This window comes from Xyrauchen texanus, chromosome 8 (genome assembly GCF_025860055.1).
Source record: "Xyrauchen texanus isolate HMW12.3.18 chromosome 8, RBS_HiC_50CHRs, whole genome shotgun sequence".
In the NCBI taxonomy this organism is placed as follows: Eukaryota; Metazoa; Chordata; class Actinopteri; order Cypriniformes; family Catostomidae; genus Xyrauchen; species Xyrauchen texanus.
In genome coordinates, this window is record NC_068283.1 from 37,531,797 (window position 1) to 37,545,697 (window position 13,901).

The 13,901-nt window shown below is 38.7% G+C and overlaps 1 protein-coding gene across 3 annotated transcripts in view; it reads right to left on the reverse strand.

The window, feature by feature from the left end:
- Nucleotides 1-604: 604 nt before the first annotated feature.
- Nucleotides 605-13,901, reverse strand: part of LOC127647493 (protein shisa-9-like) — an 88,202-nt gene continuing 74,905 nt past the window's right edge. Inside the window, exons 3-5 of one of the 3 annotated variants that reach the window (XM_052131762.1) lie at nucleotides 13,138-13,248; nucleotides 7,309-7,554; nucleotides 605-5,009 (exon numbers count right to left, since the gene is read on the reverse strand). In XM_052131762.1, coding sequence (XP_051987722.1) covers nucleotides 4,948-5,009; nucleotides 7,309-7,554; nucleotides 13,138-13,248 — 419 coding nt within the window. In that variant the 3' untranslated portion in view covers nucleotides 605-4,947. Of the gene's footprint in view, nucleotides 5,010-6,746; nucleotides 7,555-13,137; nucleotides 13,249-13,901 lie in introns of those variants that run through there. The other 2 variants (XM_052131760.1, XM_052131761.1) reach the window with 2 other exon arrangements.

Below are 13,901 nucleotides of genomic sequence, written 5' to 3' on the forward strand. Positions count from 1 at the left end.
CTTTAGACCCTCATGACTGCAAGGTTTTTAAAAAATATGGATACTTTGACATTTTTATAATAAGGCATATTTTGTTCAGGTCAAATTAAGTAACCTTAAGATAATTTGTTGGCATTTGTGACTCAAAAAAAATGATTATAATATATTATTTCCTTGAAACTTTATTTAAATGAATGTTGAGTATTTAATGTCGTTTAAGTATGGTTACATCTCTTGACAGTTATAGTCATGCTATAAATGTTTTTCAAAATTGTATGAAAGCAACAGGATCCAGAATAGACGGCAAAGCAGTTCAGACTTTATACAAATATTCGAAAGTCTGGCTGCATGAGACTCTTTGCATCTGGCACAAACCTATATGTAAAACAGCAAAGCCTGTCTATATATACCGTTATCTATCTATCTATCTATCTATCTATCTATCTATCTATCTATCTATCTATCTATCTATCTATCTATCTATCTATCTATCTATCATTATGTATAAGTTGAAAGATGTATTTTTAGTAGATATTTCCAGAAATCGCAGACATACATAATAATGACAGATCCCCATCTGGCATTGTACAGAATAAATGACTAGAATCAGTCCTTAAATGTGTTTCACTCTGCCTTTTATTTTTTAAACAAGTTTATACAAAGAACACTTTACAATGTTTCTGTTAGAAAGAGATGCTTAAAAAGCCATTAAATCAGTTTAATCATGTCTGTATGTTCCTTATAAATTGCTATTAATGTTGTAGAAACAGTTGGCATTGTCTTTGCCGTTGTGTTGGCATGGTCACTGTTGACATCTTCAGCATCTTTATCATCATCGCTGTCCTTGTCATTATTAACATCCAAATATGCACTACCATCTGTTCATAATGTTCACTGCTTATAGTAAAAATTGGTTTCATAATAATAATAATAATAATAATAATATTAATCACAATTTACTGAATAAAGTTTCTCTCATGCGTACCTAACAGCAAACCTGTACAGAACTCTTTCTATCTGACAGTTATAACAGTTGTTTTATTAGATCATTGGGTTTGTAGCTATGGCCTTTAAAATTTTAAAGGGATAGTTCACCCAAAGTGATGTAATCATTTACTCACTTTCATGTTGTTCCAGACCTGTATGACTTTCTTCTCTGGTACAGTACACAAAATAAGATCTCATTCACCATTCACTTCCATTTATAGTGCCGTTTGATTTCCCCAGAAGAAGGCAAGTCAAATGGGTTTGGAGCAACATGAGGGTGAGTAACTGAGGACATCATTTTTGTCATTTTTGGATTAACTATTGCTTTAATGTCAAGCTTCCCAGACCTAAGACCTTTTTAACAGTCAACAAATGCTTTTAAAACCATTGTACATTGAGATTGTTCCCAAACACTTGCGTGGATTGAACAGGTCTTTTTTTTTTGCTTTTGAATCTCGACAGTCTTTCATGAGCTCTCTGCAACACTCAGTTTCTGTGACTGTGTCTCTCTCTTTCGCCATCCTGCAAATTTTACTTATCTGAATTATTTAGCGTCTGCTCAAAGTGCAACCAGACTTAAGGAGAAAAAAATACATGGCAGATATGGAAATGGGGCATTAGACAAGCAAAAGAGATGAAGTACATGGAAACGAGAGAAGAGGATGACAGATCCTTCTCCCTCCCTCCACCCACAGCTCTTCATCATCATGTACTGTATTATCCATTTCTCTCTCTCTCTCTCTCTCTCTCTCTCTCTCTCTGCAGCCTCTGGAGACCCATATTAACTTAGATATCACTGAAGGCTAAGATTTGTATCACCCACTGTCCCCATGGAGAGAGAGAGAGAGAGAGTTAGATAGGAACAAACATAAACAAAAGGAAAGCAAATGAGAGAGACTACAATCAACTTGCATTTAAATCTGTGTCTATACTGCAAGTGAGTGGTGCAACAAAAACTAGATCACTCTTATTTATCAACAAACCTCTCTAGACTGCGTGCATGCCCAGGTCCTACAGGGCCTGTATGTGCATTTGCATCTATCAGTAGAGCATAGGAGTGCAACAGTGCCACCCATTTTTTTTCAACCGTCTTAGAAGTATTTTTCCCATGCATTTGTTTTCTATAGGGATTTCTTAAAATCCTTAGTAAAAGAGTTCTAAGTGATGAACCAAACCAACCAGCTCTGAGGTAACTCACAACATTACAAATTTTGATTTGAAACAAAAACAGATTTGGAAAATCGGATGAAAAGACCAAGGTACAAGACTGTGTACTTACTGTTTTTATAAGGGAATGAACTACAATCACATGAAGCACGTTGAATGATATAATCTAATTAAAAACGTTGAAAAAATATAAAACTATGAATTAAAAGTTGCTGATTATAAGTATAAAATCGATATTTTTAAGTTTATTGCAAAATATTCAGATATATGCAGGTGTAGGGAATAAGACTTCAGTGCGTCATTCGCAGTGCATCATGGAAGTGGATGGTCACTGCAGAGCTCTTTTGGTGTGCTTTGTTTGCTGGGATTCTCTGATTGTTGAATCTTTCTCAGCAGGAACGTAGTCTAGTTCTTCACCATAAATTCCAGTATTAATCTAGATTTTTAAACGTTATTATTAAGCTGACACAACGCCAACTAATGGCTTCATAAGAGGCACATATCATTGATTGACAACCTCTGAGCTCACGGTGCATCTGTTTTTAAAGGTTTATAAGTTATAGTAAAAAACTCAATGCTCCTATTGAAACGATGAATTCGATTTGGACTTGTAGAACCAAACTGTTGCACTCTATAAAGTGAGAAGATGAAAGGTGACATATAAAGAGTTAGAAGAAAAACGATGTGCTCGGTACTCAGTGTTTTGCAGCGTGAACTGCCCCCCTAACGTTGTAATCAAATTGCTGGGTGAAGTAGTTTCCAGTAGTTTGTCTGTCCAAATTGAAAGTGAATCAGAACGATTTTCAGGATTTTGGACCATTGAGAGTTGTTGGCGGGGCATTCCAGCTCATCTCTGAAGTGTGTACAGTACACGCACATGTGTTTATATTCACATCATAAACTTACAAATGTTACATAATATTTATATATTTAACTTTTTGCTTTTTTTTTTATGAAAAAACATATAACCTGTATATAACTAGTAAACATGAAAATGTAACATAGCTACTGAGACAGGAGATATTTGTCAATGCCAGTATTGTGGGGATGAAAAAATAAACACTGGCCCTTTAAGTCAACAAGCAAGCCTAATTACTCCTCCAGTTTTTCTCTTTATCAATGATGTAACCTTGTGAGAGGGTGAATTTTAATTAGGATCAACCTACAATTCTGTAGCTGGCTTTGGATTTCCTTAAATGCTGGTTAGTTCAATCGGAGAGCAAGATCAGTGATTCCAAATGTCTCCATCGCTCCTCTAAGTTCTCACATGCTCTCTCCTTTAAACGTGTTTGCATATACTGTCAGGGTCCAAACAAGAAAAGTCCCTGTTAACTCAAGGAGTGACCATCTTATTTTTGCTGCGTTGGACAAAATGTTTGCGTTTTGTGAGGTTATAATGCACAGCCCGAGTTAAAGGCTGCCTTGAAAATTCTATTGAACATTGTTGGAGCTTGATCAGTACTTAAGGGGCAACTCCTGTTAAGAGCACATACTGTACTTCTTTTAAAAGCCCTTAGTATAATTCAACCAAATTATACATAGACAAACTGCACATTTTAAAACAGTGCATAAGAATAAAGCGTACAAACGTACTACCAAACAAATTGAAACTATGTGAATCTCCAATACACATATTACATGTCTCTGGACTGGTAACTAAGATGTCATTCAAGCATTGGTTATAATACATCTTTTAAAAATGATTAAATAGCATATGCTCTATACATATAGCGCAATATTCAAATATGGCAAATCATCTTTTAAAGCAACAGTTCACCAAAAAAATGAACATTTTGTCTTTTACTCAATCACTATATTGTTTCAAACCTGTATGACTTTCTTTCTTTCATGGAACACAAAAAGAGATGTTAGGCAGACCCCTAACTCTTTTTTTTGGTGAACTACAGTTTTAAGTTAGTAAGGAAGGTATTAGAAGTTAATTAAAATTCGGAAGCACTTTATCTTTGTAAAATGGTTGTCAACTGTGGCAGGCTTGACACTGTTTCCAATAGCGCTTACGGTACAAAAAAAAGACAACATTGCAAATTGTACATAAACAGTAAAAAGTACATAATGTATTGCTAAAGATAAAATGCTACCCAGTGGCATTCACATCGCAGGTAGAACACTAATTTTAAGAAGAAAACAGAAACAAAAGCCATTAGGCTTATTTGGGTGGTTTTAAATAACCACTGGAGAATGTCTTCATACTTGTATGAAACTGTATTTGGAAGCAAAAACGAACATTTACACCTTGCATTTTTTGTGTAGCAGATGTCCATGTACTCATCCTTATTTGATTTTCATTGTAGGTCCTAAACCTCCACAGGTTTAAATGGTTTATTGACCAATCCAATGCTTCATGGTGCAAAAGTCAGAAATAAGATTCATACAGTAGTTTATTCCTGGATCTTATTCCTCAATTGATTCAGCCAGAGACCATGTCTCGACCATCCCTAAGAGCACATTGACTGGTTTTTCACAGATGAAAATAAGCTCCAGTATTTCCAAGTGTCTCTCAAAGACAGTATTCATGACCTCACAGCATGCAATGTGGCTCAGTTCAGGCCAAGTGCTGTGTAGCTGGTTTACCTTGGCATCGCTTGGCATCTTTGTGCCAGGATAGCTGACGGCTGTGTCTGTCCTCCAGGGTTTGGCTCCTGAAACCCAATGCCACCCTGGAAGTGTCTGCCACAGAGACAGAACGAAGCATCGTTTTCTTGTTTGACCTATGAGAACATGTTGAAACAACCTCACATCTATTAAATGGTCGAAAATATCCATCCAGGAGCATGCAGTAATTGTATTGCCACCCTATTTTTGGAGCTGCTGTCCCTGGAATTGGTCCAGAAGTAAAATGTATTTCCAAAATGAAGCTGGAGAGGGTAGAAAGAGAGAGAGAGAGAGAGAGAGAGATGGAGCTACTTGTTTTGTTCTTTTTTCGTCTTTTTGTCATAGTTCATTAACGGCCCAATTGCTGTAAAGTGTACTGCGCTGACAGTAATGTAATCTACTGTTTAAAAAGGGACGCTTTGTACTGGTACAAGAGTGTTGCCTCATTCTTCTGAGTTCAATAATCCTTCTCGCAATATGGTGGTTTTATTTAGAAGCAGCCCTAAGCAGCAGTTCTATTAAACTCTATCCTTGAACATTTCACACTCTGTAATAGTCCCTAGGAGGCTCATACATTACATGTCATCAGCCCATTAAATCTCTTCTGTTGCACACTAGGCTGCTCAAACAAAGGGTACTTGCTAATGTTTGGACTCACAGCTGTTTGCTGGGTAAACAGATGATTTATTATGATTTTAAGTCAAGAGATGTTGCCATCGGACAATCGACCCAGGCCTCCTTAAAGTTGGTAAATGGAGCAGTTTTCAAGTCTACTTTTCGTGGTCTCTCCTCCATGATTTTGAGCAACAAAAAAAAACATTTGGAATCTACTTTGAAACCATTGTGGAATAAAAAAGACAAGAACGGAAAGTGAGAGAGATTATAGAATCTAGAGGCAACATGGGAGAATGTGCATTTGGATCAGCTGTATTAGACATGGTCCGGGTTCAATTATAGCGCCCCCTATTGTTCTGCGGCAGTGTGGTGGCCAGAAGCCAGGTTTGGCATAGCTTGGAGAGGCAAAGAGAGAGTGAGCTTGGGAGCTGTGCCCATCAGTCACTTGGCCCCCTGCTGGAAAGTTCCAATAAGTCTAGAATTGCTACTATTATCCCTGGTCCCTGGAGCAAACCTGAATACACCTAACTCACAGATCTTGTGCTCTGAGGCTTCATAGCTTATAGCCTAAAACTGATGCCCAGCACTTTTCCATGTACATTATTAGGATGCTACAATATGATAACGGTATTGCTACTGCTTGCTCAACTTGGCCATACCAGCCCTGGTATAAAAAGACCAAAACTTGCTCTCACAAAAAGGATAACTATTTACATTCAGATAATTCAAAGGAAGCAAGGTGTTGCACAGATATTGCAAAGGATGCCAATGGGACAAATTAAAGTATATTTGGCAATGCTACGTATGACATTGGTAGACTATTTCACCTAGATGTGTTCTCATCTTTCACTATGGCATTTTATCTCTGCGGGCAACTTTTGTCCCTGGCAATGTTCCTCTTGAGGTCTATCTGTAGGGGGATACATGCTCATTGACCTTGTCTTTACCTGTGGTCTGTCTCGAACAAGGGTTTGAAATAGAAACAGCCAAAATAACTATTACTGAAGAGGCTTTAGCAGACTGCTCCCAGGATGAGCACCGGAATGCATTCTTAGACCACAAGGTGTTGAATTAAAGAGGCCTTGATTCTTTGAACTTTGCCAGTTACACCTAGTCCTTGATCTGTCCACTTAAATTTCAAACCCTTTGCCCTCACTATACTCTCTCTCTCTCTCTCTCTCTCTCTCTCTCTCTCTCTCAGGACACCTTGGTTTCTCCACTGTCCTCTTCCTAATGCTGTATGCCTGTTCTTTGCCTTATGTGGTCGAAATTGTCTGAATAATGTCTCACCATGTGACAGTTGCTGGTTGATGGAAGCTGACAGCACAATGGCCTTGTCTACAAGGGTGTGAAAGCTCCTGAGGTTCAGGACTCCAACCCTCTGACCTTTGCTATCGGACACATGGATCTGGGCCACAGGAGATATCAGACGGCCAAGGTTACAAGAACAACAGGCCAGATTTTTCCAGGAATACAGGTTGACCAGGGAATCAAGGCCCATCAAGAATCGGAGTCAAGACCATGCAAGATTTTCCTCCGTTGCTCTTGGTTTTATAGTACGATGAAAATATATCTAGTTAAAACAATTACAAGGAGGAAATATAATAATATATATAACTGAAGCACATGTTTTGACGCTTTCACATCCAGTCTAATCACAGTCATGCTATTCTGTGTTCTCTCTCTTCATGATCTCTTTTTGTCCATCTTTCCATGCCACCCCACCTCACACTGTGACTTCTGTCTTGCTGTTTGTGTGCAGTCCCTTGTGATTATGGTGGAGGTGCGGAGACTGTCCGTACCCTAGGGGCTGGGAGAACAATTCCGGAAGAGTCTCAATGCTAAACTGCCGCTTGGTGGAGAAGGCCTGGCGCCGACTATTAGGTTGGGACATTGGTGGCTGCTGCTGGGACATAAGAGGGACCTGGTGTTGGATGTGACACTTACTGGGGTCCCAGACTTTGAAGGCTGAGCTGGTGGTGAGAGGGTGAGTGCTGGTCTTAGAGATTTTGGGCTTGGGGACTTGGGCTGACGTGATGGTGATGGCCAAAGGAGTATGGATATCTGGAGGGGGTAGGAAAGGTTTGTCTTTGGGGTGGAAAGCGATGGGTTGGAAGGTTGCAGGCGAGGATTGACGGTGTGTGTATTCCATCATGTGGTAGCTCTTGGGGTAGTAGTCCCTAGCTGTCACATCTGCAATGGGAAAGGCAAAAATAAACAAGAGACAATTTTTTTCCCCCATTAGCTGTAATTTCTTTGAAACCCATTATTATACCATCTAGATTGACATATCCTATGTACCGTACAAACCTCACATGCAGCACACATCCGTTCACTTGAAGGAGCTCTGGGTCATAGCAAAAATGGTCATGATGAAAACATTTTGTACTTTGGATGTTCTGAAACCAGACTGTGTTTGAAATTGTGAACCCAGAAAATTTCCAGTAAACATTTACAGATACATAGACACATACAAGGATGGTAAAACAGGTTATCCATTGTGTTGGTACAGGAACTATTTGTTATGAACAGTATAGTTTAGGTTGGTTATTTAATTCTATACAAGGTTGAAGTTGGTTAGCGTGTTAGCAACAGATGACAGAGGAGAGCTAGCCTTTAAGCCTGTCTTGTTGAATTAACCCATCTGTGCTCAGCGCTGCCAGCTGCAGAGAGGGCACTCGCTTCACTGCCTTCAGAAATAAACAACCTTGCTTCACTGTTTTGTAATTTTTGTCTCCTTTTTCGAGTTTTCCTTCCTGCCATCCTATACTAACTTGCCTTGCTATCGATTGAGTCACGTCCAATGCATAAGGCAAACAGCTGCTGACAATGTACACAAGTGTGTAGCACAAATTCTGTGTAAGTATGTGCTCTCAAATGTACTGTGGCCCCCCAAAAAGATGTTTGGGCACATTTGGTCACTTACTGTCACACCTACTGTACACACAGTATGTTTAAATGTCATTGCATTAGATACTTAAAATCAAGCCAAGTGGTTACAATGGTTACCATGGTGACTGCATCAGTATGGAGGAGCGCATTGTTTGTAGTTGTGCATGAGAGAATGTCGGTTAGTATCACAATCAGTTTACTAGGGCAAAATAAATCCTGGGTGACAGTACAACATATGCTCACGGCAAAACCCATATCTCTTCACTGTACAACTTAAGTGTGCAGAGATGTGACAAAATGTATCCAAATGAGGATGGTAATTCTTTCCTAATTTGTGGACAGTAAATCAAGCAGTGATGTGCTAATACATTTAGACATGTAGATTAGCTCATATTAATTCTTTATTTTTTTTTTATCTTCAAGTGAGCGCATCACTTAGTAGCACCTTCATGTACATATTCATTTGGGTGTGTTTTGAAATTTGAAGAAGAGAGACAAACTAAAGAATCCAAGAGTATACTTAAAAGTCCAGTGAAGAGGTGATGCAGGGAGCATGTGTCGAGCGGGCATGAATTATTAATAGTGTTTACAGTGAAGGACTCTAAGAGCCTATTGCACGTCTCATGATTGCTCCTCACAGAGAATCAGGCATTGCAACGGGAGAGAACGTAAGATAACAGCCTGATAATGTCATACACAGGAAGTGTTAAGAGAGCGAACATATGCATCAAACTAATGAACAGACTGCAAATGTTCCAACAAATGTCCTCTCTGTCCATTTCTTCTCTTTTTTCACGCTGTCCAACTTCCTCTCATCGCTACCAAATTTGTACTACCTTTCTTTCTCTATCTCTCTCAATTTCCTTGCTCTATTTTTTTCTTTGTTTATCTCTTTCCCTATATCAGAGAGTCTTTACTATCATTACTCTTTAATTAAGATGGTGCTTGGAAGCTGTCTTAGGCATCTGCCACACTTTGGCTCTGGTCCTATTCATTACACCCCCCTCCCACTGTGCATGTTCTCCTCCGTTCCTAGCCTCATCTGCTCATTTTCCCCTCCACTTGCCCCGTTGAACTCTCTCCATCCTCTCTCTGACTTTGCCAGCAAAGTCAGGGTTAATCCACCTCAAGCACTCCATAAGCAGTAGTCCAACAGAAAACACTGTGCCAGGGAGTGTGTGGCTATGTGTAACTCGACATCATTCCAAGAGGAAAAAAAACGAAATACAGCTCCATATTTGTGTGTGTTATCCCTCTTTTTCTCTTGGATGTTCCAATTTTACATAATTAATAGCCCACAATACAGTAGACAGATTAATTAAGAAAAGAAACAAAACACAAATAAACATTACATGGGAGAAAAAAAGAGGAGAGAACATGCAGAACCAGAAAAATATTAATTTGCATATGCATGTGCCAGCCAGCTGAGCCAAGTGACCACATTCTGACAGAAGCGCAACCCCGTTGGCATCCAATATGTGTGTGTGTGTGTGTGTGTGTGTGTTTGAGTGTAGAATTCTCTAATGTAGTTTGAAACACATTGAATTGTAAATGTGTCCTTATCAACACAATCCAAGCGGCAGGTGGTTTAAGAAACTGGTCTCTCGATGTGCATTGACAATTATTTAACAGTAACACTGGATATAATCTTTTCCTCTTGATGTTGTCATTTTTCATATGCCATTATTTGCTGTGAGCCAAAAAGGCCAGAACTCGACATTTGCTTTTTTCAGGGAACTCGCAGAAGGTCATTTTCCGGAATTCAGCGTATTTATGTATTTATTTTGAATACCAATAATTATCAGAGGGCTAAATGGGCTCTCCTGATATGTTGAGTGGATCACCAAGGGAATATGTTAATTCTTCTGCCCACATTGTTAAAAAGTTTTGCCGTTGAACTTCAACTCGATGGACACAGTACGATATGAGAACGTACTGATACTCGTAAATGAACTACATGTTTCAGTAGCATGACAGTAGCTCTAATGTTTTCGAAACAGTGTCCTTTTCAAATAACGCGATACTTTTTTAAGTAGCAGTGTAAATTGACAAAATGCTACGTTGCTGTTTTTTGTTACTTTCCATTGCAGGGACATGCGAAGTGGGTGTGCTGGGTGGGCTGGGGGTGCTGCAGCACCCACTGTTTACACTGGACTGTAAATGCAAAGCAAACATAGGGCTGGGTAATAGGACGATATAACTCAAAATACAAGCTTATTTATTGTCCAACGCTTCAATTAATAATTTAGCATTTTGTGTTGTGTATTATATATGATTCCTTCATGTATTTATGCAATAACTTCTACATTTAGTAGGTGTGCATTTACTCAATTGTTTCTTTCAATGGAACACATTCAGTAAGGCACTTAAAAATAACTTACGCAAGCTGTAAATCTACGCTTTTATTAAATATGTTTTCATTTAACATTTTATGATTTATTTCTCAAAACGGGATAAGTGCGCCATATCTTTCCTCTTCATTGACGCACACACGTGTGGCCCTGGCGCAGGAGATGAACTTTCTGATTTTTTTTGTGTTCATAATCAAAGTTCAAATCAAAATTTCTCAAACAGAACAGACATTCAGATCCTAATTAAGGAATGAATCTGCTCTAGAGCTCAAGTCCAACTTCGGTGTACTGTAAGGTAGGCACAACAGTTTATTTCCTATTCATTGTTTTTTTTCCCTAAAATAGCCAGTCGATTTTAAATAGAGCAATTTGTATTATCCTGACTTCCTGTGTTATGGTGGACCATAAGGTTATGTTACAAGTCTCTTTTCTGTCAAAAATAGCACGCACGCTCCAGTTTAAATAGATGTTCTAGGTGATATGTTCTAGGCACCCCTGCCAAAAACATCTTCCTGCACCCCTGTTCCATTGCAATCAATTTATCAGTTTATTCAAATGGTTAATTTCAATTGTAGCACAGCAATGTCACGAGAGGCTGTGTGTTATAGTGATTTTACCATGTCTAAGGGTGTTCTTAGACACAACATTAAAGAAATTAGGTAGAAGTGCCATCAGAAAACATTTATCCACCAAGTCTGTAGGATGTTTAAAGTTTCCAGGTAATGGAGCAATGAATACATTTTACACAAAGGCATTTTTCAACAGCTTCAAATGCTGCTCATCCAATTTCGAATTTTTGTCAATTATCTATTTCACAACTTGGTATTGGAGGAGGGAGTGTGGGCTGGGATTCTAAAAAACATCAAGTCAGCATCTAGAGATGCAAGGGCACGACTTATGCAATTCAAGATTTTACATAGATTTTATTGGACCCCCTCTAGATTGTATAGGCTTGGTCTCAAAGTCACAGCCACATGCTGGCGATGCCAATCGGAGGATGGAGACACGGCCCATGTTTTTTGGTGGTGTGTTGAGATCCAAGAATTTTGGTTGAAGGTTCAGAGTTTTGTGCGTGACGTGTTTGGCACTCGGGTTTCGTTTTGCCCCAGACTCTGTGTTTTGGATAGATATGGGAATAGACACATAGAGAATTGGGTTCTGACCAGTGTGATGATCGAGAGGCAGATTATTTTGAGGGTTTGGAGGTCAGCTGGAACCCCCCCATTTCGGGAGTGATGCACAGAGATGGGGAGGGTGGCGGCTTTTGAGGAGGTGTCATTTGGAAGATGGGGTAACTTGGATTTGTTTGTTGGGAAATGGTGCAACTATTTTGAGTTTTTGGAGGGCTCTCGGGGTGGGGCGGTGGAGAGAGTAGTATAGTTTTAAATGTGTATGATTATTATATATATTTGTGTGTGTGTGTGTGTGTGTTTGTTTGCATTTTTTGTGTGTGTGTATATATATATATATATATATATATATATATACTCATGTGTGACCACAGGAATGTTTGTTGGGGGTCAGGATGGGGTTGGGGATTGGGAGGGGTGGTTGTGGGGTTTAAATGTTGATTGTATGTATATATGTTTTTGCTTTATTTATTGTAAGAATGAATAAAAATGTTTTTTTGTTGTTGCTGTATTTAGAGTAAATGTATCTGTTTGGTACTCACTGTGTTTGTGTCAGATATTGTAAATACTAACCTGATTATTTAAATAAATGATATAATCTGACATTGCACTCTTCAGTAGTTTCAATGCAAAAACTTTTCAAATGCCATTTTTTTTTTCAAAAGGGTACCTTGACAATCGCTTAGCTTGTTATTTAACTACTTTAAATAATTTAGCAGCTTGTATTTTTAGAGTTTCAAAGTAACTTTCACAACAACAGGAATGTGGGTTGAACAGTAAGTGTCAAGGCTTTTTGTAAAATCACAGGTTTGCAATATGTTTTTTCTCTTGGTACAACAAGGTATTAAAATTGAGTGTGCGGTTGTGTTTATATGAGGTCTATTAGTGTAAATTCAAAGCTGCTACCAGCTTTATAATTATTAATGTGTCCTTGAGTATGTTTCTGTATTTTCAGGCTATTGTTCAAGCAGCATGTGGCGTGGTTTCATTGATTCGATGTAAAGAATACACAGTCATACACATTCCAGCAGATTTCCTATCAGCCCTATTGTCCAATGACGTCTCTCCATCTGTCTGTCTATCTATCTTCTCAGAATGTGTGTCCAGGCTCCTAAGATCACCCAACAGACTGTAATTTTATTAACATATCAGGGTTGTTTTTCTTTTGATGTGAGAGGTGATATTTGCATAAGTGAATAACATGCTTATGTCTGAGATGATGCAGTGGAGCTGTATTTTTCTTTTCCAGCAGCCCGAGAGCTCAGATTCAATGACACTGGGAATCATTTGCAATGTTAATCAGTGGTTCTGGGTAAAGTGACCTTCATATACATGTGGCGTTTATAGTGTACATTACAAGACATGCCAGCTGTTCATGTTGATACTGTGTATGTGTGTCTTACCCATGGCTTTGATAGAGGTGTATTTGTTGAAGCCCAGATTGTTGTGGGGTTGGGACAGGGCCATTGAGGGTGTCAAAGGAGGAAGTGTGGCGTTATTCAGGTGGTTATGCTCTAAAGGAGGAAAGAAAGCCGAAAGGAGTGCACAGAAAGAGGACAGTGAAAAACGAGGGAGCGTAGATGAGAAATGGAGAGAGAGAGAGAAAGAGAGACAATGAGGAGGGGTATGTTAGTAGTCAGCACATTTAGAGAGAGATGAGTGCATTTGATTATACAGTAAAAGACCAACACTGCCATTAATTAAAGCAAGTAAAGGGGAATGAAGGACACTCATACATAGCCACAGGAGAACCATATTGCTCAGAGGTTCAGGAGTTATTGGTTCTGCTTCATTTAAGAAGCACTGAACTTTGTCAAATTTCCTTAGGAAACATAAAACTAGAATCAAATGAGACATTTGTTGACGTACATTAACAGCTATCAAATTAATGTGGATAGCATAGCTCAGATTATTTGGTCTCGGGAGAATTGAGAAATGTTTGAGTTCTGATAAAGCACCAGTTCACAACTGGGGTTGCTTCAGAATTTACCTTAAACATCAAAATAGACACAAATGAGACCAGCACATCTGAGCACAATTTGTTATTATTCTGAAACTCTAGAGCAGACACATGAGATTACTGGAGGATTTATTAGGAGAAAAATCAGAGAAGCAGAAGACTTAAGCAAAAATTCTTTCTTGGAGAAACAACTGAAATTATAATGAG